The sequence below is a fragment of the Pseudophryne corroboree genome, chromosome 5 (assembly GCF_028390025.1).
Source record: "Pseudophryne corroboree isolate aPseCor3 chromosome 5, aPseCor3.hap2, whole genome shotgun sequence".
NCBI lineage: Eukaryota > Metazoa > Chordata > Amphibia > Anura > Myobatrachidae > Pseudophryne > Pseudophryne corroboree.
The window spans coordinates 280980782-281008196 of NC_086448.1; the positions used below are offsets into that span (position 1 = coordinate 280980782).

Below are 27415 nucleotides of genomic sequence, written 5' to 3' on the forward strand. Positions count from 1 at the left end.
TCAGAGCATTCCCTGTGTGTTTGCGGTGTGTCGGTACGGCTGTGTCGACATGTTTGATGAGGAGGCTTATGTGGAGGCGGAGCAGATGCCTGTAAATGTGATGTCACCCCCTGCGGGGTCGACACCTGAGTGGATGGTGCTGTGGAAGGAATTACGTGATAGTGTCGACTCCTTACATAAAAGGTTTGACGACATACCTAATGTGGGACAGCCGGCTTCTCAGCCTGTGCCTGCCCAGGCGTCTCAAAAACCATCAGGGGCTCTAAAACGCCCGCTACCTCAGATGGTTGACACAGATGTCGACACGGATACTGACTCCAGTGTCGACGACGAAGAGACTAATGTAACTTCCAGTAGGGCCACACGTTACATGATTGAGGCAATGAAAAATGTGTTGCACATTTCTGATGTTACCTCCGGTACCACAAAAAAGGGTATAATGTTTGGAGAGAAAAAACTACCAGTAGCTTTTCCTCCATCTGAAGAGTTAAATGAAGTGTGTGAAGAAGCGTAGGCTTCCCCTGATAAAAAGATGGTAATTTCTAAGAGGTTACTAATGGCGTACCCTTTCCCGCCAGAGGATAGGTCACGCTGGGAAACATCCCCTAGGGTGGATAAAGCGCTCACGCTTGTCAAAGAAGGTGGCACTACCGTCTCTGGATACGGCCGCCATGAAGGAATCTGCTGATAGAAAGCAGGAGGCTATCCTGAAATCTATATATACACACACAGGTGTGATACTGAGACCGGCTATAGCTTCAGCCTGGATGTGCAGCGCTGCTGCTGCGTGGTCCGATTGCCTGTCAGAAAATATAGATACCCTAGACAGGGACACTATATTGCTAAACGTAGAGCATATAAAAGACGCACTTTTATACATGAGGGATGCACAGAGGGATATTTGCCGGCTGGCATCCAAAAGTAGTGCAATGTCCATTTCTGCCTGGAGAGGGTTATGGACTCGGCAGTGGACAGGTGATGCAGATTCCAAACGACACATGGAAGTTTTGCCTTATAAGGGTGAGGAATTGTTCGGGGATGGTCTCTCGGACCTCGTTTCCACAGCAACAGCTGGGAAGTCTACATTTTTACCCCATGTTCCCTCACAACCAAAGAAAGCACCGTATTATCAGGTACAGTCCTTTAGGCCCAATAGGGGCAAGCGGGTTAAAGGCGCGTCCTTTCTGCCCAGAGGCAGAGGTAGAGGGTAAAAGCTGCAGCATACAGCCAGTTCCCAGGAGCAAAAGTCCTCCCCCGCTTCCTCTAAGTCCACAGCATGACGCTGTGGCTCCACAGGCGGAGCCAGGTACGGTGGGGGCCCGTCTCAAAAATTTCAGCAATCAGTGGGCTCGCTCACGGGTGGATCCCTGGATCCTTCAAGTAGTATCTCAGGGGTACAAACTGGAATTCGAGACATCTCCCCCCCGCCGTTTCCTCAAATCTGCCTTGCCAACCACTCCCTCAGGCAGGGAGGCAGTGTTACAGGCAATTCAAAAGCTGTATTCACAACAAGTGATAGTAAAGGTGCCCCTACTTCAACAAGGAAGGGGTTACTATTCCACAATGTTTGTGGTACCGAAACCGGACGGTTCGGTGAGACCCATTTTAAATTTGAAATCCTTGAACACATACATAAAAAAATTCAAGTTCAAGATGGAATCGCTCAGGGCGGTTATTGCAAGCCTGGACGAGGGAGATTACATGGTATCGCTGGACATCAAGGATGCTTACCTACATGTCCCCATTTATCATCCTCACCAGCAGTACCTCAGGTTTGTGGTACAGGATTGTCATTACCAATTCCAGACGTTGCCGTTCGGTCTCTCCACGGCTCCGAGGGTCTTTACCAAGGTAATGGCGGAAATGATGATACTCCTTCGAAGGAAGGGAGTTTTAATTATCCCGTACTTGGACGATCTCCTGATAAAGGCGAGGTCCAGAGAGCAGTTGTTGGTCGGGGTAGCACTATCTCGGGAAGTGCTACAACAGCACGGCTGGATTCTAAACATTCCAAAGTCACAGCTGGTCCCTACGACACGCCTGCTGTTTCTATGGATGGTTCTGGATACAGAACAGAGAAAAGTGTTCCTCCCGGAGGAAAAGGCCAAGGAGCTGTCCTCTCCAGTCAAAGGCCTCTTAAAACTAAAACAGGTGTCGGTGCATCATTGCACGCGGATCCTGGGAAAAATGGTAGCTTCCTACGAAGCGATTCAATTCGGCAGGTTTCATGCAAGAACCTTTCAGTGGGACCTGTTGGACAAGTGGTCCGGATCGCATCTTCAGATGCATCGTCTGATAACCCTATCTCCGAGGACAAGGGTGTCTCTGCTGTGGTGGCTGCAGAGTGCTCATCTTCAAGAGGGCCGCAGATTCGGCATACAGGACTGGGTCCTGGTGACCACGGATGCCAGCCTTCGAGGCTGGGGAGCAGTCACACAGGGAAGAAACTTCCAAGGACTATGGTCAAGTCAGGAGACTTCCCTGCACATAAATATTCTGGAACTAAGGGCCATTTACAATGCCCTAAGTCAGGCAAAACCCCTGCTTCAAAACCAGCCGGTACTGATCCAGTCAGACAACATCACGGCGGTCGCCCATGTAAATCGACAGGGCGGCACGAGAAGCAGGACGGCGATGGCAGAAGCCACAAGGATTCTCCGATGGGCGGAAAATCACGTGTTAGCACTGTCAGCAGTGTTCATTCCGGGAGTGGACAACTGGGAAGCAGACTTCCTCAGCAGGCACGACCTCCACCCGGGAGAGTGGGGACTTCATCCAGAAGTCTTTCAAATGATTGTAAACCAGTGGGAAAAACCACAGGTGGACATGATGGCGTCCCGCCTAAACAAAAAGCTAGAAAAATATTGCGCCAGGTCGAGAGACCCGCAGGCGATAGCTGTGGACGCTCTGGTAACACCGTGGGTGTACCGATCGGTTTATGTGTTCCCTCCTCTTCCTCTCATACCAAAGGTACTGAGGATAATAAGGAGAAGAGGAGTAAGAACTATACTCATTGTTCCGGATTGGCCAAGAAGAGCGTGGTATCCGGAACTTCAAGAAATGATGTCAGAGGACCCATGGCCTCTACCGCTCAGACAGGACCTGCTGCAGCAGGGGCCCTGTCTGTTCCAAGACTTACCGCGGCTGCGTTTGACGGCATGGCGGTTGAACACCGGATCCTGAAGGAAAAGGGCATTCCGGAGGAAGTCATTCCTACGCTGATAAAAGCTAGGAAAGAAGTAACCGCAAACCATTATCACCGCATATGGCGAAAATATGTTGCGTGGTGTGAGGCTAGGATGGCCCCAACGGAAGAATTTCAGCTGGGCCGGTTCCTGCACTTCCTACAGTCAGGGGTGACTATGGGCCTTAAATTGGGTTCCATTAAGGTCCAGATTTCGGCTCTATCGATTTTCTTCCAGAGAGAATTGGCTTCACTACCTGAAGTTCAGACTTTTGTTAAGGGAGTGCTGCATATTCAGCCCGCTTTTGTGCCTCGAGTGGCACCTTGGGATCTCAACGTGGTGTTGGATTTCCTAAAGTCACATTGGTTTGAGCCACTGAAAACCGTGGATTTGAAATATCTCACGTGGAAAGTGGTCATGTTGTTGGCCTTGGCTTCGGCCAGGCGTGTTTCAGAATTGGCGGCTTTGTCATGTAAAAGCCCTTATCTGATTTTCCATATGGATAGGGCAGAATTGAGGACTCGTCCCCAGTTTCTCCCCAAAGTGGTATCAGCTTTTCATCTGAACCAACCTATCGTGGTGCCTGCGGCTACAAATGATTTGGAGGCTTCCAAGTTGTTGGATGTAGTCAGGGCCCTAAAAATGTATGTTTCCAGGACAGCTGGAGTCAGGAAGACTGACTCGCTCTTTATCCTGTATGCGCCCAACAAGTTGGGTGCACCTGCTTCTAAGCAGACTATTGCTCGCTGGATCTGTAGTACGATTCAGCTTGCGCATTCTGCGGCTGGACTGCCGCATCCTAAATCAGTGAAAGCCCATTCCACGAGGAAAGTGGGCTCTTCTTGGGCGGCTGCCCGAGGGGTCTCGGCTCTTCAACTTTGCCGAGCTGCTACTTGGTCAGGGGCAAACACGTTTGCAAAATTCTACAAATTTGATACCCTGGCTGAGGAGGACCTTGAATTCTCTCATTCGGTGCTGCAGAGTCATCCGCACTCTCCCGCCCGTTTGGGAGCTTTGGTATAATCCCCATGGTCCTTACGGAGTCCCCAGCATCCACTTAGGACGTTAGAGAAAATAAGAATTTACTCACCGGTAATTCTATTTCTCATAGTCCGTAGTGGATGCTGGGCGCCCATCCCAAGTGCGGATTGTCTGCAATACTTGTATATAGTTATTACTTAACTAAAGGGTTATTGTTGAGCTATCTGTTGAGAGGCTCAGTTGTTATCATGCTGTTAACTGGGTATTGTATCACGAGTTATACGGTGTGATTGGTGTGGCTTGTATGAGTCTTACCCGGGATTCAAAATCCTTCCTGATTGTGTCAGCTCTTCCGGGCACAGTATCCTAACTGAGGTCTGGAGGAGGGTCTTAGTGGGAGGAGCCAGTGCACACCAGTAGTCTAAAAGCTTTCTTTATAGTTGTGCCCAGTCTCCTGCGGAGCCGCTAATCCCCATGGTCCTTACGGAGTCCCCAGCATCCACTACGGACTATGAGAAATAGAATTACCGGTGAGTAAATTCTTATTATTATACGCACACAGGTTCCCTGAATCACCCACTATATTTGTGCTTTATCTGTGACTGTGTACGTATTTAGCACTTAAAGTCGTAGCCCATCGATACTTGTTTTACATTTGGAAAGCTGTACATCACTGTAAAATAATATTTAGCATTTTAATGTTGCAGAGTACAAGAATTTTTTGTGAGAAAGGCAAACCCCAGAAAAGGCATGTTTGCCAGCACCCACCTTGTGCTTCAAGATCCAGAGGGCTCTAAATATGATGCTGCTAAAAAGTGGAACTTGCCGGCAGTGACTATGGCCTGGCTCCTGCAATGTGCCAGAAGTGGCAAAAAGGCAGATGAGAACCTTTTTCTTGTTGAAAACGCCTGTGAAGATGGTTGGTTAACCCCTGTTTGGGTTCTTCTGTTGTTGTTTTTTATTTGTTTTTGTTTTTTTTACATAGAAAATATTTGAAAATTTAAAACTACAGTACCTCGGTAAATTTATATTTAGGTCACATTTATTTTTTAAGGTTTAGTAATGCAGATTATATGTGCTTTCTATATTACTACACATTTTATTTCCTTTCAGATAAAGAAGCAAGTTTTGTAAGTCAGACATACAGACCACAAATAAGGCAATCAGTGGATACACCTGATCATCAATTTAATCATCCTGCAGCCCTGAAAAAAGCTGCAGTGACACCCTTAGATATGAATCGCTTCCAGAGCAAGGCATTCCAGTCTGTGTTGTCGCAGCACAACAGGAAAATTCCAACCCCTGGTAGAGAAAGTAAATTAACTAAAAGGGAACCATCTCTACATCTTGATACTCCGTCCAAATTTCTATCTAAAGACAAGCTCTTCAAGCCCTCTTTTGATGTTAAGGTTTGTTTATTTTTTCTTAATACAGATCATTTTACATAGAAGGTAATGAATCTGTTGTATGACTAAAGCACGAATAGGAAAAATAGCATTTTGGTACTTACCAGGTAAATCCTTTTCTTTGAATCCATAGGGGGCACTGGAGTACTCTTGGGATATGGACGGCTTCCGCAGGAAACAGGGCACTGAATATTTAAATTTAGAACTCTCCACCCCTCCATATCCCAGAGTACCTCAGTGTTTTTTACTGAGCCGAACAGGAACTATAGAGAGGTTGACAATGGAGAATTACATATAACATAAAGGACAACAACAAAGTTGACACATAACGTTACTGACAACTAAACAGTTGACACCATAACCGATAGAACTTTATAATTTGAACCAGTCGGTGAAAGTGTGTTACCATAAGATCCCCTGAGCTTACCACAAACCAGGTAAAACTGCTCTGGGTGGGCGTCCAGTGCCCCCTATGGATTCAAAGAAAAGGATTTACCTGGTAAGTACCAAAATCCTATTTTCTTTTTCATCCACTAGGGGTCACTGGAGTACTCTTGGTACGTACCAAAGTTTCCCTTGTGGGCGGGAGAGCTGTTTGGCACCTGTAACACTATGCGGCCAAAGCTAGATGCTGATGCCGCAAACGTATCAAACTTGTAACAGCGCACAAACGTGTGCACTGATGACCATGTAGCCGCACGGCAAAGCTGCGTCGTAGAAGCTCCACGACCAGCTGCCCATGAAGCTCCCACAGAACATGTGGAATGAGCTGTTACTGATGTAGGCGGTTGTAACCTAGCATGAAGGTAAGCCTGACGTATAGTCAGTTTTATCCATCTGGATAAGGTCTGCTTAAAAGCTGGCCAACCTATCTTGGCAGCATCATAGAGAACAAACAACGTATCCGTTTTACTTACTGTAGACGATCAGGATACATAAACGCGGAATGCGCGTACCACATCCAGAGTTCCAGAATGTCCGGTTAACACAGGAACTACTATTGGTTGATTGATGTGAAAAGATGACACTACCCTTTGGTAAGAAAGCGGGATTCGGTCGAAGTTCCGCTCTGTCATCATGAAACACCAAATACGGTGGCTTGCATGACAAGACACCCAATCTGAAACACGCCTTGCCAAAGCTAAGGCTAGGAGAAAAATTATTTTCCAAGTAATATCCACTTTCAAAATGTGAAGACTGTAATAAATCTAAAACCAGATTCAAGTCCCATGGCGCTGTAGGTGGAATGAATGGAGGCTGTACTCTGAGGACACCTTGCAGAAAAGTGTGTACAGACGGCAATAGAGCCAATCGTCTTTGAAAATAAATTGACAACGCAGATACCTGCACCTTTAGTGTAGATAAACGCAGTCCTCCATCTAACCCCGTCTGTATACATAACAAAAGATGGGATAACTTGAAAGATGTCGGAAACTTCTGAGTTTCACACCAACCTATATAGGCACGTCAAATTCTGTAATAATGAGCTGCCGTAACTGGCTTCCTAGCTCGTAACATGGTTGGTATAACCGATTCTGGAATGCCCTCTCTCCTTAAGAGTGCGTTCTCAATAGCCACCCCGTCAAACGCAGCCGCGCTAAATCGGGGTAAAGGAACGGACCCTGTTGTAACAAGTCCGGACGTAGTGGCAGCGGCCAAGGATCGTCTGCGAGTAGTCCGCGGAGATCCGAGAACCAAGCTCTCCGAGGCCAATGAGGCGCCACTAGTATGACTGTGACGGACTCTTTTGATCCGTTTTAGCAACAGAGAGAGCAGCGGAAACTGTGGAAATAAATACACGAGGCTGTACGGCCACGCGATTGTGAGAGCATCCACCGCCACTGCCTTTGGATCTCTCGTTCTGGACACATACTGGGGCGTTTGGTGATTGTGGCGAGATGCCATCAGGACCACTTGAGGGTAACCCCACCTCTGGACCAACATGTGAAACACTTCTGGATTTAATGCCCGTTCTCCTGGATGAAAATCCCGACGGCTGAGATAATCCGCCTCCCAGTTGTCCACTCCCGGAATGAACACTGCCGACAATATCACCTGGTGGTATTCTGGCCAATTGAGGATTCGATCTACTTCCCGCATTGCCATGCGGCTTCTCGTTCCTCCTTGTTTGTTGATGTATGCGACTGCCGTCGCGTTGTCTGACTGCACTTGGACAGTCTGAGAGCGAAGCATGTGTACTGCTTGTCGTAGTGCATTGTACATTGCGCGGAGTTCCAGGACCTTTTATAGACAGCAATCTTTCATGATCCGCCCAGAGACCCTGGAGCTGACAATTTTGAACTACAGCTCCCCAACCTCTGAGACTCGCGTCCGTCGTTAGAATTATCCAATTCCAGCCGCCGCCTGCGGTTAAATTGTGTACCTTGAGCCACCAGAGTAGACATCCTTGCCCTTGGCGACAACCTCACCCTGTGGTGAATCTGCAGATGCGAGGCCGACCACTGTGCGAGCACATCCAGTTGAAATGGACGTGAGTGAAATCTTCCGAACTGAAGCGCTTCGAAAGCCGCCACCATTGTTCCTAATAGGCGAATACACAAATGTACCGAGACTGTGCGTGGCTTGAGCACTAATTGTACCAGATGGCGAATAATCTGTACTTTCTGTTGTGGTAGGTAAATTCTTTGATTTACCGTATCGAGAATCATACCTAGGAATTGAAGTCGTTGAGACGGAATTAGATGTGATTTCTTGACGTTGGCACTCCAACCGTGGTGAACAGTACATTGTACGTTAGCAGCGCATGTTGGAGGAGCATCTGTTGAGACGGAGCTTTTGTGAGCAGATCGTCTAAGTACGGAACGATTGTCACTCCCAGGGATCTGATATGAGCTATCATCACAGACATCACTTTGGGAATACCCGAGGCGCTGACGAGAGGCCAAACGGTAGAGCCTGAAACTGGTAATGGTTGTGGCGTATTGCAAAACGCAAGAACCTCTGATGAGGTGACCAAATCGGAATGTGTAAGTACGCATCCTTGAGATCTAGCGCAATCATGCATTCTTGTGGCTCTAAATCTGCAATTACTGACCGCAGAGATTCCAGCTTTAATCTGTAGTAAGTGACTTACTGATTGAGACTCTGACGGAGCCATCCGGCTTCGGTACCACAAACAGACTGCAATAATAACCCTGACCTTGTTGGTGTACCAGGCCTGGAATTAAAAACTGCTGAATCCAGCAGAGACTGAATGGCAATTTGCCGAACCGCCTTCTTGTCGTCCGACAGAGACAGTCCTGTCTTGAAAAAGCGCAGTGGCGGGAGACAGCTTTCTTTTAACACTAAATTGCGGATACATCCATCAGTGGATGTCTGGAATCCCGGCAAATGTAACATCTGAAGGCGCGCTTCCACAATTGGAAATCGAGATGGCCTGGGAGCCCGTCAAGCCACTGCTTGTCGGTGACCTTAGCGCCCTGACGTTACAAGGCGTGGCTGTTTCTCTACCACAGCCTTGAAAGGACTGAAGCTAAAGGATTTGAACGCCGGGCCAGAGTATTTCCGTCTCGGTACCGGTGGAGGCAATGGCAGGAAACTAGACTCTCCTCCCCCCCCCCCCCCCCCACCTTGGCCTGAGAAATGCATTTGTCCAATTTAGGACCAAACAACTTCTGCCCACCGTATTCTTTTGACCTCTGACTCCGCTTGCCAAGAACGCAGCCAGAGTACTTGTCGTGCTGTAACTAGCGACGATGAGAAGCGAGCTGACAGCCAGCAGCAGAAGCTGTACATAGATACTCAGCAGCTTCTCAGATTTGAGTAGCGATAAGTATAACGTGATCGTCATGTAGAGCAGACTTGAGTTCTGTTATCCATACAAATAGCGCCTTAGTGACCCAAATGCCCATCTATCTTACGTCTGAAGGGTCTTTATAAGGTTTGACACAGACGAATCCACCAATGGCGGATTCTCCAATGTAGATGTCACTGTGTGGAAACGGGTAAGTAGACTTAAATCTGTGAGGTATAGAACCGGTTATTCGGTTCTTTCGTGTTTCTACTAACATCTTATTAAGATATTCCTAAATAAGAACCCCATTGGAGATCTGTCGTTTAGTAAATACGACTTTATTATATGTCAGAGGCTCCTTAGTCTCTGTAACCTTCAGAGACTGACGCACTGGCCTGATGAGATTATCAATGTCTGGGCTGTCAAAAGCTGCACTATCTGACTGCTGGTCTAATTTGCCCTCCTCACCCTTATTTAGCGCTGTGAGGTCTGGCATAGAATTGTCAGACTGCAACATAGCAGAAACGGGTAAATTATAAGACAAATTAAATTAATCTCTTGTACCCAAAGTGAAGTTGGACCTTTGCAAAGGCTGAGACTCTTCCGTTAGATCTGGCGGTCTCACCCGAGACTCTGATCTTGCTGCTCGTGTCGAGCGGCGGCCAATTCTAATTGCAACCCAGCCATTACATTTGCTTAACATAGGATCTGGGAATGAAACCGGGTTCCGGAGTGGAAACCTACAAAACATACTGAACATGTGGTAGATTCATGTACAGACATTGCAGTAAAACTTCTTTTTAGTCTTTGCTGGTGCCGTACTCATTATGCAGACAGACAACACAATAGACAAAGACAGACACTTGCACGACTCAGTAAAATTGTTACTTAAGGTGTGTAATATATATATAGCCGAAGTGCAGTTCACATGGCCAGCCTATATAAAACCTGAACCAAAAATTCCCACTAACACCCCTGCGCCTCCGGTGGAGTAGAGATGTAGGACAGGAACGTTCTGGAATTACAAACAGGAAGAAACAGGAAGCATGGTTAAAATGGCCCCCATGCCATGCTTACAGTGATAATCACAGGTCAGGTTGCAATACATGCCTCCTGTGTTTAATATAGACTCAATAGTCTATTAATATAACCTATGGTGCATATGAAATCTGGCAGCCTGTCATGCAGCCTATTGTTCCCATATAAGTTTTTCTCCCTTGCAGCAGCGCTGCCTGTGAGCAGACTTGTCCCCCCTCCCCCTGTGCTCCGTGTAGCGCTGTGTCTCAGCGGGGAGCGTTGCTGGGAAGCTGACCTTGGTGTCATTGCAGGGAGGCGGGGGACGCTTATGAAGAGAGCGGCCGAGTGAACTGAGTTCGGCTGGCTGGAGCGGCGTGTAGCTGCTTCCGGGGCCGCTAGTGTGAGCGCTGAGCTGCGGCGGTTCTCCCCCTCTTAGCACTGGAGCAACTTTGAAGTACGTACAGCGCAGACGGAGCGGCTGGGGCGGGCGGGCTGTATTAGCGGCGGGTGCGGGCGGTGGCTGTTGAACACGGACCCCACACGGCGGGGCAGCAGCGCGCGCTGACCGCCCCGTTCCCCCCCCCCAGCATACCTTGTCTCCTTGTAGGGAGGGCTGCGACGGGGCTTCTTTCTGTAAGCTCCGTCCAGCTGTAGCAGCAGGCAGTGAGCTGCGTGTGGCTGTGAGGGTGCTCTTTGTGAGGACCGACACGCCATGCGCTGCTCCGTGCAGCGGCATTGTCCCGGACCCATGTTTTTAGTAGAAACTGGGAAGGGATGTGCTGAAGTAGTAATAAAAAAGTAAAAATTAAAATCAAAATCTATTCAAAGAAAAGTGTGGGAACCCCACATAAGCCTGGTTAGTGCATGAGCACAGAAAAAACACTGAGGTACTCTGGGATATGGAGGGGTGGAGAGTTCTAAATTTAAATATTCAGTGCCCTGTTTCCTGCGGAAGCTGTCCATATCCCAAGAGTACTCCAGTGACCCCTAGTGGATGAAAAAGAAAAATGCTACACGAATTCCTGGCCCACTTTTTTTTTTAATTGTTCCATATTAGCAGGAATGTTTTAGTTTAATGTCTAGTTGGAGTAGTCTAGGCGAGATCTAGATCATTTTAAAGGGGTCACAAATTTGGCCTTTCAAATCAAACTAGTATTCAAATAGTCCTTGGGAAATAGTCATTGGTTACAGGCGGGGATCTGTGTATACTTGCTGTCAGATTGGTTTTGAACGTTTCCTTTGTCGAAGTGGCTGGATCCTAATAAAGCCTGAGGGTCCCGCCGAGGAGTATCTCATGTTGAATGTGCTTTGTCTATTAGTAAAGTGGGTTGGGGGTAGGTGTTCGTTTCAGGGGCAGGCTCACTGAAAACTATTACATTTAACTTTTACATTCAATCCCTAGTAAATGGATCTGAAAACATTACATACATAATAATACATTTTATATATGCAGTAGATATTTGGTATGTACATAAAACAATGCATATCATCTTATGCTGATTAAAACAAGTCTAAACATGAGCATACAATTATGCAAAAGTATACATAAACTTAAACTACAGATTTCATTTAGTAACTTTGTATTGATCATATTTAATAGCCAGACGGTGCGATAATTTCTTAAGGGTCACCAAAAGCTTCCTATTGAAATAAAGAACAAAACAAGTCCAAGCAGTATACAGCTTGCGTACGGAGTACACAGATTCTTTTTTTCTCTTACGTCCTAGAGGATACTGGGGTCCATTTAGTACCATAGGGTATAGACGGGTCCACTAGGAGCCTTGGGCACTTTAAGAATTTGATAGTGTGCGCTGGCTCCACCCTCTATGTCCCTCCTTGGGGGGGGGGGTTACGGCCCAACCTCCTATAGGGTTAATGGTCCCGTTCCCCGCTGACAGGACATTGAGCTCCTGAAGGAACCATTCGCAAGCCCCACCACGGCGAGCGTACATTCCCGCTGCACGCCGCCACCCCTAACAGAGCCAGAAGAAAGAAGAGTGGTGAGTGTTATGCCGGTTACTGGGTTGCTGGCTATTATGTCGGCATGAGGGTACGGAGCGCAGCGCTGAGGAGCAGGCTGCGTCTCCAGGCTCTGATCACGCAGGCTGCACCGCCATGAGGGACGAGCCGAGTCATCCTATACAGTACCCACACTGACAAATACGCTTACAGGGGCTATGTCCCACTGTTTAAGCATCTAAAACACCTCAGCAAGTTTAAAATAAAACCTGGAAGACCGTGCACCATTAAGGGGACGGGGCTTCACTATGAGTGGCTCACCTGCACCATTTTCCCTCTGCAGTTCTACACAGACAGAATGGCAGGGAAGCGCAGCTTCTCCAGAACGACTCCAGCTTACCTCAGCGGTACCAATGAGTCCTAGTAAGGGGGAGGGGGGCGTTATTAGAGTACTAAGCCCCTATCAGGGTACTTAGTCTGCGACCCAGCTAAGCTTGGCATTAGCACCAAGGGCGCGGTGTGGCTGGCTCCTATATACTCTGTCTGTCCCTGGAAGGGCTCTGTGTGGGTTAACTGTGTTTTAACTTCCTGTGTGTGTGTGCTTCACATTTACAATGTCAGGCAAGGAGTGTGTTTCCTGTACGGCAGAATGTCTTTCTTCCTCAGGGGGATCACTACAGTGTACTCAGGATAGTACACATTCTCAGGCTAGTGGGTCCAAACCAGCATGGTTAGATTCCGTTAAAGGGGTGATCTCAAATATTTCGAATAAATGATCCCATAATGAAAGAGAGATGCAATACTTAAGGCAGTCTGTGGATAACCTGATGAATACAGATTCAGTTCCTATACCGGCGTCTCAGACCCCTACAATTTGTCCGCAGAAGCGTACACTGGCCCAGATCCTGCAGGCTGACACTGATGATGACGTATCAGACGCAGAGGAGGGTGAGGTGGACTCGGAAGGGGGGGATGCTGCTCTGTCACAAGGAATACAGGCCCTGAAAGAAGCTAATAGAAACGTCCTGCACATTCCTGAAAAGGTGACAGGAGGATGAGGAATCTTATTTTAAAGTAATTAAGAAATCCTCTGCTACTTTTCCTGCATCAAAAGAGTTGAATTCCCTATTTGAAGAGACTTGGGTTAATCCTGATAAGAAATTTCAGATCCCAAAAAGGTTATCCTTCCCTTTTCCTCAGGATGATAGGAAGAAATGGGAAAATCCACCGATTGTTGAAGCATCGGTATCTAGGTTATCACGTAAAATAATCTTACCTGTCCCTGGGGCAGCCTCCTTAAAGGACACGGCTGACCGCAAGATTGAGACCACTCTCAAATCTGTATATACAGTACAAATGCTGGGGTAGCCCAAAGACCCACTATTGCTTGTGCATGGATCACTAGTGCCATTGCAAAATGGCCAGGTAACCTAATTGAGGGATCAGATTCCTTATCCAGGGGGAAGGTAGTTTTACGCCTACAACATATACAGGACTCTGCAAATTTTATGGTGGAGGCCATAAAAGAAATAGGCTTGCTCAACGCACGCACCAGTGTCAGCACGCAGGGGCTTATTGCTATGTCAGTGGACTGCGGATGCGGATTCCAGGAAGGGCGTGGAAAGCCTACCATTCACAGGTGAGGCCCTATTTGGAGATGAACTGGATACGTGGATATCCAAGGCTACGGCAGGTAAGTCCACATATCTTCCTTCCGCAGCCTCCTCCCCCCAGTTAAGGAGACCTACTCGCCTCCAACTTTGCAGTCCTTTCGGACAGCCAAATTTAAATAAAACCAGAGGTTCTTCTACAGCCTCCAGAGGCAATAGAGGAAAACCCAGAAAACCAGCAACTGCAGGTTCACAGGAACAGAACTCGGGTTCTGTTTCCTCAAAGCCTTCAGCATGACGGTGGACCGCACTGCCTGGAAGACAGACAGGTGGGAGCCCGACTAAAAGATTTCAGTCACATATGGGCGACAACATGCCAGGATCCCTGGGTCAAAGATCTTATCACCAGGGGGTACATGCTGGAGTTTCAGGAACTCCCACCTCACAGATTCTTCAAATCAGGCTTACCGGCTTCTCAGGAAGCAGTATGACTTTACAGGAAGCAATTCAAAAACTGGTACAGGCTCAGGTCATTGTTCCAGTTCCACCTCATCTGCGCGACAAAAGTTATTATTCCAACCTTTTTGTGGTACCAAAGCTGGACGGTTCGGTAAGACCCATTTTAAACCTCAAGTCACTGAACCTGTACTTATGGGTGTTCAAATTCAAGATGGAGTCTCTGAGAGCGGTGATCTCAGGTCTGGAGGAGGGGGAATTCCTGGTGTCTCTGAATATCAAGGATGCGTACCTTCATATTCCAATCTGGCCACCTCATCAGGCTTATCTAAGGTTTGCATTACAGGACTGTCACTACCAGTTCCAGGCCCTGCCATTTGGCCTATCCATGGCACAGAGGGTGTTCACCAAAGTAATGGCAGAGATGATGTTTCTCCTCAGCGATCTGCTGATAAAGGCATCATCCAGGGAGAGGTTGTTGGACAACATTGCCCTCTCAACTAGTCTACTCCGGGATCACGGGTGGATTCTGAACCTACCAAAATCTCACCTGGAACCAACACTGAGGCTTCCGTTCCTGGGGAATGATACTAGATACGGAGGCACAGAAGGTAATTCCTTCCTTTGAAAAGGCTTTGGTAATCCAGTCGATGGTGCTGGACTTTCTGAAACCAACCCAGATATCGGTGCATCTATGCATTCGCCTTCTGGGGAAGATGGTAGCCGATTACGAGGCACTGCAGTACGGAAGGTTTCACGCAAGGTCCTTCCAGCTGGATCTGTTGGACAAATGGTCTGCATCGCATCTCCACATGCACCAGATGATAAGTCTGTTGCCAAGAGCTAGGATTTCTTTTCTGTGGTGGCTTCAGACTTCTCACCCTGACCGAGGGCCGAAGGTTTGGGATTCAAAATTGGATTCTGCTAACCACAGATGCAAGCCTCAGAGGTTGGGGAGCAGTTACCCAAGGGGAACAGTTCCAAGGAAAATGGTCAAGTCAGGAAACCATTCTCCCCATCAACATTCTGGAACTAAGGGCCATATACAACGCCCTTCTGCAGGCATCACATCTTCCAGATCAAGCCATTCATGTTCAGTCTGACAATGTGACGGCAGTAACGTACATACACCGGCTGGGCGGAAAGAAGAGCAGAGCAGCAATGTCAGAGGTAACAAGGATTCTCCTCTGGGCAGAAAGACACTCTGTGGCGTTGTCGGCAATCTTCATTCCGGGAGTGGACATCTGGGAAGCAGACGTCCTCAGCAGACACGACCTCCACCAAGAAGAGTTGGACCTTCACCCGGAGGTGTTCGGGTGCTTGACACGTCGGTGGGGGGTTCCTCAAATCGACATGATGGCCTCTTGTCTCAACAAGAAGCTCAAGTGGTATTGTTCCAGGTCGAGAAACCCACTGGCTGTGGCGGTGGACGCTCTGGTGACTCCATGGGTTTACCAGATGGTGTACGTGTTTCCACCACTTCCATTGGTCCCAAGAATTCACAAAAGAATAAAAAGGGAAAAGATTCAAGCAATACTCATTGCTCCGGACTGGTCAAGAAGGGCCTGGTACACGTATCTACTGGAGATGCTCTTGGAGGACCCATGGCCTCTACCTCTTCGTGAGGATCTGCTGCAACAAGGGCCGTTCGTCTATCAAGACTTACCACAGCTACGTTTGACGGCATGGAAGTTGAGCTTCAAATTCTAGCCCGGAAAGGGATCCCGGACAGGGTTATTCCAACTTTGATCCAAGCCAGAAAGGGGTTAATGTCTAAACATTACCATCGTATTTGCAAAAAATACGTCTCTTGGTGGGAAAACAGGGAATTTCAACAGTGACGTTTTCTCCTTTTTCTGCAGTAAGGGGTGGACGTGGGTCTACGCTTGGGCTCCACAAAAAAAAGTCCAGATTTTGGCCTTGTCCATTTTCTTGCAGAAACACTTGGCTTCCCTCCCGGAGCTTCAGACATTCTTGAAGGGTGTTCTGCACATCCAACCACCCTTTGTGCCTCCCACGGCACCTTGGAATCTCAACGTGGTGTTGCTGTTTCCACAGTCAGAATGGTTTAAGCCTTTACAGGAGGTTGGCATGACGTTTCTTACGTGGAAAACAGTCACACTGTTGGCCTCAGCTTCAGCAAGGCGCGTGTCGGAACTGGGGCGTTGTCTCACAAAAGCCCCTATTTGATTTTTCATGAAGATAGAGCTGAAATCAGAACTCGTCAGCAATTTCTTCCTAAGGTGGTGTCTACGTTTCATATCAACCAACCTATTGTGGTTCCGGTGGTTACCGACAGCTCTGCTACTTCAAAGTCCTTGGATGTTGTGAGGGCTTTGAAGATCTACGCGAAGCGGACAGCTCGTCACAGAAAATCAGACTTGTTGTTTGTTCTCTGTGATCCCAAAAAAATTGGGTGTCCTGCTTCAAAGCAGTCTATTACTCGCTGGATCAGGCTTACTATCCAGCATGCTTATTCTACGGCAGGTTTGCCAGTTCCAAAATCTGTACAGGCCCACTCTACTAGGTCGGTGGGTTCTTCCTGGACGGCTGCCCGGGGTGTCTCGGCTTTACAGCTCTCTCGAGCAACTACTTGGTCATGTTCGATAACGTTTGCTAAGTTGTTCAAGTTCGATACTTTGACCAAACTGAAGGTCCTCAGAGGCCAATCAGTTCTGCAGGAACCTCAGCACTCTCCCACCCGGTTTGGGAGCTTTGGTACATCCCCATGGTACTAAATGGACCCCAGTATCCTCTAGTACGTAAGAGAAAATAGGATTTTAATTACCTACCGGTAAATCCTTTTCTCTATCGTCCTAGTGGATGCTGGGGTTCCTGAAAGGACCATGGGGAATAGCGGCTCCGCAGGAGACAGGGCACAAAAAGTAAAGCTTTATGATCAGGTGGTGTGTACTGGCTCCTCCCCCTATGACCCTCCTCCAAGCCTCTGTTAGGTTTTTGTGCCCGTCCGAGAAGGGTGCAATCTAGGTGGCTCTCCTAAAGAGCTGCTTAGAAAAGTTTAGCTTAGGTTTTTTATTTTACAGTGAGTCCTGCTGGCAACAGGATCACTGCAACGAGGGACTTAGGGGAGAAGAAGTGAACTCACCTGCGTGCAGGATGGATTGGCTTCTTTGGCTACTGGACATTAGCTCCAGAGGGACGATCACAGGTACAGCCTGGATGGTCACCGGAGCCTCGCCGCCGGCCCCCTTGCAGATGCTGAAAAGAGAAGAAGGTCCAGAATCGGCGGCAGAAGACTCCTCAGTCTTCTTAAGGTAGCGCACAGCACTGCAGCTGTGCGCCATTGCTCTCAGCACACTTCACACGGCAGTCACTGAGGGTGCAGGGCGCTGGGGGGGGGCGACCTGGGAAGCAATGTAAACCTATTTTTTGGCATAAAATACCTCACATATAGCCTCCGGGGGCTATATGGAGATATTTAACCCCTGCCAGAATCCGTTAAATAGCGGGAGACGAGCCCGCCGAAAAAGGGGCGGGGCCTATCTCCTCAGCACACAGCGCCATTTTCCTCACACAGCTCCGCTGGTCAGGAAGGCTCCCAGGCTCTCCCCTGCACTGCACTACAGAAACAGGGTAAAACAAGAGAGGGGGGGCAAAATTGTGGCAAAATTATATATATTAAAGCAGCTATATAGGGAGCACTTATTATAAGGCTATCCCTGTCATATATAGCGCTTTTGGTGTGTGCTGGCAAACTCTCCCTCTGTCTCCCCAAAGGGCTAGTGGGGTCCTGTCTTCTTTAAGAGCATTCCCTGTGTGTCTGCTGTGTGTCGGTACGTGTGTGTCGACATGTATGAGGACGATATTGGTGTGGAGGCGGAGCAATTGCCAAATATGGGGATGTCACCCCCTAGGGAGTCGACACCAGAATGGATGGCTTTATTTATGGAATTACGGGATAGTGTCAACACGCTAAAGCAGTCGTTTGACGACATGAGACGGCCGGACAATCAATCAGCACCTGTCCAGGCGCCTCAAACACCGTCAGGGGCTGTAAAACGCCCGTTACCTCAGTCGGTCGACACGGACACAGGCACTGATTCCAGTGGCGACGGTGACAAATCAACCGTATTTTCCAGTAGGGCCACACGTTATATGATTTTGGCAATGAAGGAGGCGTTACATATTGCTGATACTACAGGTACCACAAAACAGGGTATTATGTGGGGTGTGAAAAAACTACCTATAGTTTTTCCTGAATCAGATGAATTAAATGAGGTGTGTGATGAAGCGTGGGTTGCCCCCGATAAAAAACTGCTAATTTCAAAGAAGTTATTAGCTTTATACCCTTTCCCGCCAGAGGTTAGGGCGCGCTGGGAAACACCTCCTAGGGTGGACAAGGCGCTCACACGCTTATCAAAACAAGTGGCGTTACCCTCTCCTGAGACGGCCGCACTTAAAGATCCAGCAGATAGGAGGATGGAAAATATCCAAAAAAGTATATACACACATACAGGTGTTATACTACGACCAGCTATAGCGACAGCCTGGATGTGCAGTGCTGGGGTAGCTTGGTCAGAGTCCCTGATTGAAAATATTGATACCCTGGATAGGGACAATGTTTTACTGTCTTTAGAGCAAATAAAGGATGCGTTTCTTTATATGCGTGATGCACAGAGGGATATTTGCACACTGGCATCACGGGTAAGTGCTATGTCCATTTCGGCCAGAAGAAGTTTATGGATGCGACAGTGGTCAGGTGATGCGGACTCAAAACGGCATATGGAAGTTTTGCCGTATAAAGGGGAGGAGTTATTTGGTGTTGGTCTATCGGATTTGGTGGCCACGGCTACAGCCGGGAAATCCACCTTTTTACCTCAAGTCACTCCCCAACAGAAAAAGACACCGACTTTTCAGCCGCAGCCCTTTCGTTCCTTTAAAAACAAGAGAGCAAAGGGATATTCATATCTGCCACGAGGCAGAGGAAAGGGGAAGAGACTGCAACAGGCAGCTCCTTCCCAGGAACAGAAGCCCTCCCCCGCTTCTACAAAAGCCTCAGCATGACGCTGGGGCTTCTCAAGCGGACTCGGGGGCGGTGGGGGGTCGTCTCAAGAATTTCAGCGCGCAGTGGGCTCACTCGCAGGTGGATCCCTGGATCCTGCAGATAATATCTCAGGGTTACAGGTTGGAACTAGAGACGTCTCCACCTCGCCGTTTCCTGAAGTCTGCTTTACCAACGTCCCCCTCCGACAGGGTGACGGTCTTGGAAGCCATTCACAAGCTGTACTCTCAGCAGGTGATAGTCAAGGTACCCCTTTTACAACAAGGAAAGGGGTATTATTCCACTCTATTTGTGGTACCGAAGCCGGATGGCTCGGTAAGACCTATTCTAAATCTGAAATCCTTGAACCTGTACATAAAAAAGTTCAAGTTCAAGATGGAGTCACTCAGAGCGGTGATAGCGAACTTGGAAGAAGGGGACTTTATGGTATCCTTGGACATCAAGGATGCGTATCTCCACGTTCCAATTTACCCCTCACACCAGGGGTACCTCAGGTTCGTCGTACAGAACTGTCACTATCCGTTTCAGACGCTGCCGTTTGGATTGTCCACGGCACCTCGGGTCTTTACCAAGGTAATGGCCGAGATGATGATTCTTCTTCGAAGAAAAGGCGTATTAATTATCCCATACTTGGACGATCTCCTAATAAGGGCAAGGTCCAGAGAACAGCTAGAGATGGGACTAGCACTGTCTCAAGAAGTACTAAAGCAGCACGGGTGGATTCTGAATATTCCAAAATCCCAGTTAATTCCGACAACACGTCTGCTGTTCTTAGGGATGATTCTGGACACGGTTCAGAAAAAGGTTTTTCTCCCGGAGGAAAAAGCCAAGGAGTTATCCGAACTTGTCAGGAACCTCCTAAAACCAGGAAAGGTGTCTGTACATCAATGCACAAGAGTCCTGGGAAAAATGGTGGCTTCTTACGAAGCAATTCCATTCGGCAGATTCCACGCAAGAGTTTTCCAGAGGGATCTGCTGGACAAATGGTCAGGGTCGCATCTTCAGATGCACCAGCGGATAACCCTGTCTCCAAGGACAAGGGTATCTCTTCTGTGGTGGTTGCAGAGTGCTCATCTATTGGAGGGCCGCAGATTCGGCATACAGGATTGGATCCTGGTGACCACGGACGCCAGCCTGAGAGGCTGGGGAGCAGTCACACAAGGAAGAAACTTCCAGGGCGTGTGGTCGAGCCTGGAAACGTCTCTTCACATAAACATTCTGGAACTAAGAGCAATCTACAATGCTCTAAGCCAGGCAGAACCTCTGCTTCAAGGAAAACCGGTGTTGATCCAGTCGGACAACATCACGGCAGTCGCCCATGTAAACAGACAGGGCGGCACAAGAAGCAGGAATGCAATGGCAGAAGCTGCAAGGATTCTTCGCTGGGCGGAGAATCATGTGATAGCACTGTCAGCAGTGTTCATCCCGGGAGTGGACAACTGGGAAGCAGACTTCCTCAGCAGACCCGACCTTCACCCGGGAGAGTGGGGACTTCATCCAGAAGTTTTCCACATGCTTGTAACCCGTTGGGAAAGACCAATGGTGGACATGATGGCGTCTCGCCTCAACAAAAAACTGGACAGGTATTGCGCCAGGTCAAGAGATCCGCAGGCAATAGCTGTGGACGCGCTGGTAACGCCTTGGGTGTACCAGTCGGTGTATGTGTTTCCTCCTCTGCCTCTCATACCAAAAGTATTGAGAATTATACGGCAAAGAGGCGTAAGAACGATACTAGTGGCTCCGGATTGGCCAAGAAGGACTTGGTACCCGGAACTTCAAGAGATGATCACGGAGGATCCGTGGCCTCTACCTCTGAGAAGGGACCTGCTTCAGCAGGGTCCCTGTCTGTTTCAAGACTTACCGCGGCTGCGTTTGACGGCATGGCGGTTGAACGCCGGATCCTAAAGGGAAAAGGCATTCCGGAAGAAGTCATTCCTACCTTGATTAAAGCAAGGAAGGAAGTAACCGCGCAACATTATCACCGCATTTGGCGAAAATATGTTGCGTGGTGCGAGGATCGGAGTGCTCCGACGGAGGAATTTCAACTGGGTCGATTCCTACATTTCCTGCAATCAGGATTGTCTATGGGTCTCAAATTGGGATCTATTAAGGTTCAAATTTCGGCCCTGTCGATTTTCTTCCAGAAGAAATATCTCATATGGAAAGTGACCATGCTACTAGCCCTGGCTTCGGCCAGGAGAGTGTCAGAACTGGCAGCTTTATCTTACAAAAGCCCATATCTGATTTTCCATTCGGACAGGGCAGAACTGCGGACTCGTCCGCATTTTCTCCCTAAGGTGGTGTCAGCATTTCATCTGAACCAGCCTATTGTAGTGCCTGCGGCTACAAGCGACTTGGAGGACTCCAAGTTGTTGGACGTTGTCAGAGCTTTAAAAATATACATTTCAAGGACAGCTGGAGTCAGGAAATCTGACTCACTGTTTATACTATATGCTCCCAACAAGTTGGGCGCTCCTGCGTCTAAGCAGACTATTGCGCGCTGGATTTGTAGTACGATTCAGCTTGCACATTCTGTGGCAGGCCTGCCACAGCCAAAATCGGTAAATGCCCACTCCACAAGGAAGGTGGGTTCTTCTTGGGCGGCTGCCCGAGGGGTCTCGGCATTACAACTCTGCCGAGCGGCTACGTGGTCGGGGGAGAACACGTTTGTAAAATTCTACAAATTTGATACCCTGGCTAAGGAGGACCTGGAGTTCTCTCATTCGGTGCTGCAGAGTCATCCGCACTCTCCCGCCCGTTTGGGAGCTTTGGTATAATCCCCATGGTCCTTTCAGGAACCCCAGCATCCACTAGGACGATAGAGAAAATAAGAATTTACTTACCGATAATTCTATTTCTCGGAGTCCGTAGTGGATGCTGGGCGCCCATCCCAAGTGCGGATTATCTGCAATAATTGTACATAGTTATTGTTACCTAAATCGGTTTATTGTTGTAGGGAGCCATCTTTCAGAGGCTCCTCTGTTATCATACTGTTAACTGGGTTTAGATCACAGGTTGTACGGTGTGATTGGTGTGGCTGGTATGAGTCTTACCCGGGATTCATAAATCCTTCCTTATTGTGTACGCTCGTCCGGGCACAGTATCCTAACTGAGGCTTGGAGGAGGGTCATAGGGGGAGGAGCCAGTACACACCACCTGATCATAAAGCTTTACTTTTTGTGCCCTGTCTCCTGCGGAGCCGCTATTCCCCATGGTCCTTTCAGGAACCCCAGCATCCACTACGGACTCCGAGAAATAGAATTATCGGTAAGTAAATTCTTATTTTCTCGTAGTCCGTAGAGGATACTGGGCGCCGACCCAGTGCTTCGTTCTTCCTGCACTGTTACTTGGTTAAATAATGTTGGTTCAGCCGTTGCTGTTCCTGTTTCAAGTTTGGTTAGCTTGGCTTTCCTCTTGTTTTGTGTGTGCTGGTTCGGATCTCACCACTGTCATTTAAATCTTTCTCTCAAGGTATGTCCGTCTCCTCGGGCACAGTTTCCTGGACTGAGTCTGGTAGGAGGGGCATAGAGGGAGGAGCCAGCGCACACTATCAAATTCTTAAAGTGCCCATGGCTCCTAGTGGACCCGTCTATACCCCATGGTACTAAATGGATCCCCAGTATCCTCTACGGACTACGAGAAAAGGATTTACCGGTAGGTAATTAAAATCCTATTATCCAGATAGTACACAGTGTGTGTACTGACTACATAAAAACGTCTGTATTAAGTTCAGTTGCAAACATAATTTAAATATATAAATTTTATAAACTGCATCTATAAATCATAACCTTAGACATTACCAATGTTGATATAACTTGTGACCTTTATGAGAATGCAGTCGCATACAATCAGATCTCATACCATCAAATCATCCAATTGCGATTTGTTTTTAGCTGAATTGTGCGATGAACCTTTTCTTTAAGAAATGCCTTCATCCAATTTATCTGACTTTTAACAGTTGATTGTCCGTAAATAAGAATAATGTTTTTATCTTATGGGCAGATTTCATATTTCAATGTAATTGTTGCAGACGTTATTGTGGATTATGGTTATAAATATTTCTCTTTCATCCACTAGGGGACACTGGAGTGTTCTTAGACATTAGGGGTGTGAAGCTTGCAACCGGAGGTGTGGCACAATCTAAAATTAGCATTGTCTGCACAGCCGGTTCCTCCCCCTTCACATCCCTCCTCCCTCAGTTTGGAAAATTGTGCCTAGGAGGTACAAGCACAGAAGGGAGCTCCTGCTCCATGCAGATTAATTAATTTATTATTATTTTTTATTTTATTTTTTTCATTTATACTGGCCCAATCCCTCCTAACTAAAGGGAGGGTGCAGGTTTTAAAAGAAAAGATGGTAAATGCCCGATCCCACCTAAATGAAAGGGGGTGCAGGCTTTACCAGACAAAAAGGCTGTGTTCCCCTAATAAAAGGGGGACAAAGTTCAGGATTGGAGACAATGATTCCAGCTAAAGGGGTCTACATCTCTATAAAGGCACCAACTGTGAGTACTGGTTGTTTTAAAATGGCCCTGCAGGAGTTGAAGTAGCATTAGATTTTTTCTTATTCATTTATTTATTTATATATTTATTTTCCCTATGGGGCTTTATTAGACTTTGCTAGCAGTTCCCCACAGCGGCGCGCCAGGCAGCGGTCACAGTGTGAAGCGGGCCAGGATCCCTTCAGCGCACAGTCTTCCCTGTCAGTCCAGAGGCAATCAGAAAGAGGCGCCGCTACGGGACCTGATGAGAGCGGTCCCGGCGCGCGCCGGCCAGCGGGAGATCGTATTACCGCGCGGCTGAGCAGATACACTCAGCCGCCGGAGGCGGGGAGCGGGAGGAGAGACGCTGCAGTGAGAAGCGGCTGAGGAGATTCCCTCAGCCGCGGGAAGGCGGGGATCTATAGCGCTCAAACAGGGCGGCCACTACGGCAAGTAAGGCTCCCTTCAGCAGTCATGTAAATACAAGAGTGTGGACAGGGGGGCTCACCAGTGGAAGATCCCCCTCCTAAATGAATTGTCCAGAATTTTTAATTGGCGGCCATCTTAAAATTTACATGCAGGTGCCAGAAAAACTGAGGAGCATGGGGGGTAATTCCAAGTTGATCGCAGCAGGAAATTTTTTAGCAGTTTGGCAAAACCATGTGCACTGCAGGGCAGGCAGATTTAACATGTGCAGAGAGAGTTAGATTTGGGTGTGGTGTGTTCAATCTGCAATCTAATTTGCAGTGTAAAAATAAAGCAGCTAGTATTTACCCTGCACAGAAACACTATGGGGTATATGCAATTGCGGTCGAATTCTCGAAATTGTCGAATTTCGGGTCATTTTCGACCAAAAAAAAAAAATCGCCTATGCAATTCAGTGCTTTCCGACCAAAAAACGGACTTTCAAAATTCGACTTTTTGAAATTCGAATTTTTGCAAATTCGACTTTTCTGCAATGATACAAGTGCTGCAATTCGACCAAAGCATATTCAATTCAAGTTTGGAAATTCGACAGCAGTGCTTTTAGACAGCAAATTCGTCATTTTCAATCCGCCACACTTTGGAGGGTGAAAACAAATAAAAAAAATTTAAACATGTTTTTTTTTAGTGTTTTTTTTTTGGGGAATAGCAGATCTATTTATATTAGAAGGGATTAGGTACTTTTTTTTTTTTTTTTTTTGGAGGCACAAATATTATTTATATATTTTTTAAAATATTATTATTATTTTTTTTTTTTTTATGCTGGAACGGTGAAATCATTAAAAAAAATGGCGTGGGGTCCCCCCTCCAAAGCATAACCAGCCTCGGGCTCTTCGAGCTGGTCCTGGTTCTAAAAATGCGGGGGAAAAATTGACAGGGGATCCCCCGTATTTTTAAAACCAGCACCGGGCTCTGCGCCTGGTGCTGGTGCCAAAAATACGGGGGACAAAAAGAGTAGGGGTCCCCCGTATTTTTAACACCAGCATCGGGCTCCACTAGCTGGACAGATAATGCCACAGCCGGGGGTCACTTTTATGCCGTGCCCTGCGGCCGTGGCATTAAATATCCAACTAGTCACCCCTGGCCGGGGTACCCTGGGGGAGTGGGGACCCCTTCAATCAAGGGGTCCCCCCCCCAGCCACCCAAGGGCCAGGGGTGAAGCCCGAGGCTGTCCCCCCCCCATCCAATGGGCTGCGGATGGGGGGGCTGATAGCCTTTTGTGATAATAAAAAGATATTGTTTTTTCCAGTAGTACTACAAGTCCCAGCAAGCCTCCCCCGCAAGCTGGTACTTGGAGAACCACAAGTACCAGCATGCGGGAGAAAAACGGGCCCGCTGGTACCTGTAGTACTACTGGGAAAAAAATACCCAAACAAAAACAGGACACACACACCGTCGACAGTAAAACTTTATTTCATACGTCGACACACACATACTTACCTATGTTCACACGCCGACATCGGTCCTCTTCTCCATGTAGAATCCACGGATACCTGAAAAGAAAAGATCAATATACTCACCTCAGCCATGGTCCAGAGATAAATCCACGTACTTGGCAAAAAAACAAACCGAACACCCGCTCCATGCCGGACTGAAAGGGGTCCCATGCTGACACATGGGACACCTTTCCACGAATGAGACCTGTCAGTGACAGCTGTCACAGAAAGGTCTCTAAGCCAATCAGGAAGCGCAACTTCGTTGCGCTCACCTGATTGGCTGTGCGCTGTCTGTACTGTGACAGCACATCGCAAAGCCGCTCCATTACTTTCAATGGTGGGAACTTAGCGGCTAGCGGTAAGGTCACCCGCCGGTCAGCGGCTGACCGGCGGGTGACCCCACCGCTACCCGCAAAGTTCCCACCATTGAAAGTAATGGAGCGGCTTTGCGATGTGCTGTCACAGTACAGACAGCGCACAGCCAATCAGGTGAGCGCCACGGAAGTAGCGCTTCCTGATTGGCTGAAGGGACTTCAGTGACAGGAGTCACGTGATGTCCCGGCATTCGGGAGAAAGGGGTCTGATGTGAAAGCATTGGACCCCTTTCTAGTCCGGTATGGAGCGGGTATTTGCGTTTTCTTTTTTTTTTTACAAGTACGTGGATTTATCTCTCTGGACGTGGATTTATCTCTGGACGCTGGAAGGTGAGTATCATTTTTTCACAGGTACCCTCGGATCGTCGGAGACCGTGGCAGTCGGCGTGTCAACATAGGTAAGTATGTGTGTGTCGGTAGTGTGTAATAAAGTTTTACTGTCACAGTGTGTGTGTCCTGTTTTATTTGGGGTATTTTTTTCCCAGTAGTACTACAGGTACCAGCGGGCCCGTTTTTCTCCCGCATGCTGGTACTTGTGGTTCTCCAAGTACCAGCTTGCGGGGGAGGCTTGCTGGGACTTGTAGTACTACTGGAAAAAACAATATCTTTTTATTATCACAAAAGGCTATCAGCCCCCCCATCCGCAGCCCATTGGATGGGGGGGGGACAGCCTCGGGCTTCATCCCTGGCCCTTGGGTGGCTGGGGGGGGGGACCCCTTGATTGAAGGGGTCCCCACTCCCCCAGGGTACCCCGGCCAGGGGTGACTAGTTGGATATTTAATGCCACGGCCGCAGGGCACGGCATAAAAGTGACCCCCGGCTGTGGCATTATCTGTCCAGCTAGTGGAGCCCGATGCTGGTGTTAAAAATACGGGGGACCCCTACTCTTTTTGTCCCCCGTATTTTTGGCACCAGCACCACCAGGCGCAGAGCCCGGTGCTGGTTTTAAAAATACGGGGGATCCCTGGCCAATTTTTCCCCGGATTTTTAGAACCAGGACCAGCTCGATGAGCCCGAGGCTGGTTATGCTTTGGAGGGGGGACCCCACGCCATTTTTTTTTCCGGGTTTTTCCCGTTTTTTCCCGTTTTTTAAAATCGCGGCAAAATCCGCCAAATCGGCCGATTTTCGCCCGCGACTCTGGCGAATCCGTTTTTCATTGAATATGGTGAATTCCGGAAGCCACCTTCCGGAATTCACCTGGCGAATTTAGTCGAATTAAAAAACGGCGAAAAATTGCCGCGATTCGCCGT

The 27415-nt window shown here is 48.1% G+C and overlaps 1 protein-coding gene across 1 annotated transcript in view; it reads left to right on the forward strand.

Annotated features, from left to right (window-relative positions):
- The window catches only part of TOPBP1 (DNA topoisomerase II binding protein 1), a 238014-nt gene that overhangs the window by 107261 nt on the left and 103338 nt on the right, over positions 1-27415 (forward strand). The window contains exons 13-14 of the mRNA XM_063922375.1: positions 4874-5085; positions 5280-5575. Coding sequence (XP_063778445.1) covers positions 4874-5085; positions 5280-5575 — 508 coding nt within the window. The remainder of the gene's footprint in view (positions 1-4873; positions 5086-5279; positions 5576-27415) is intronic.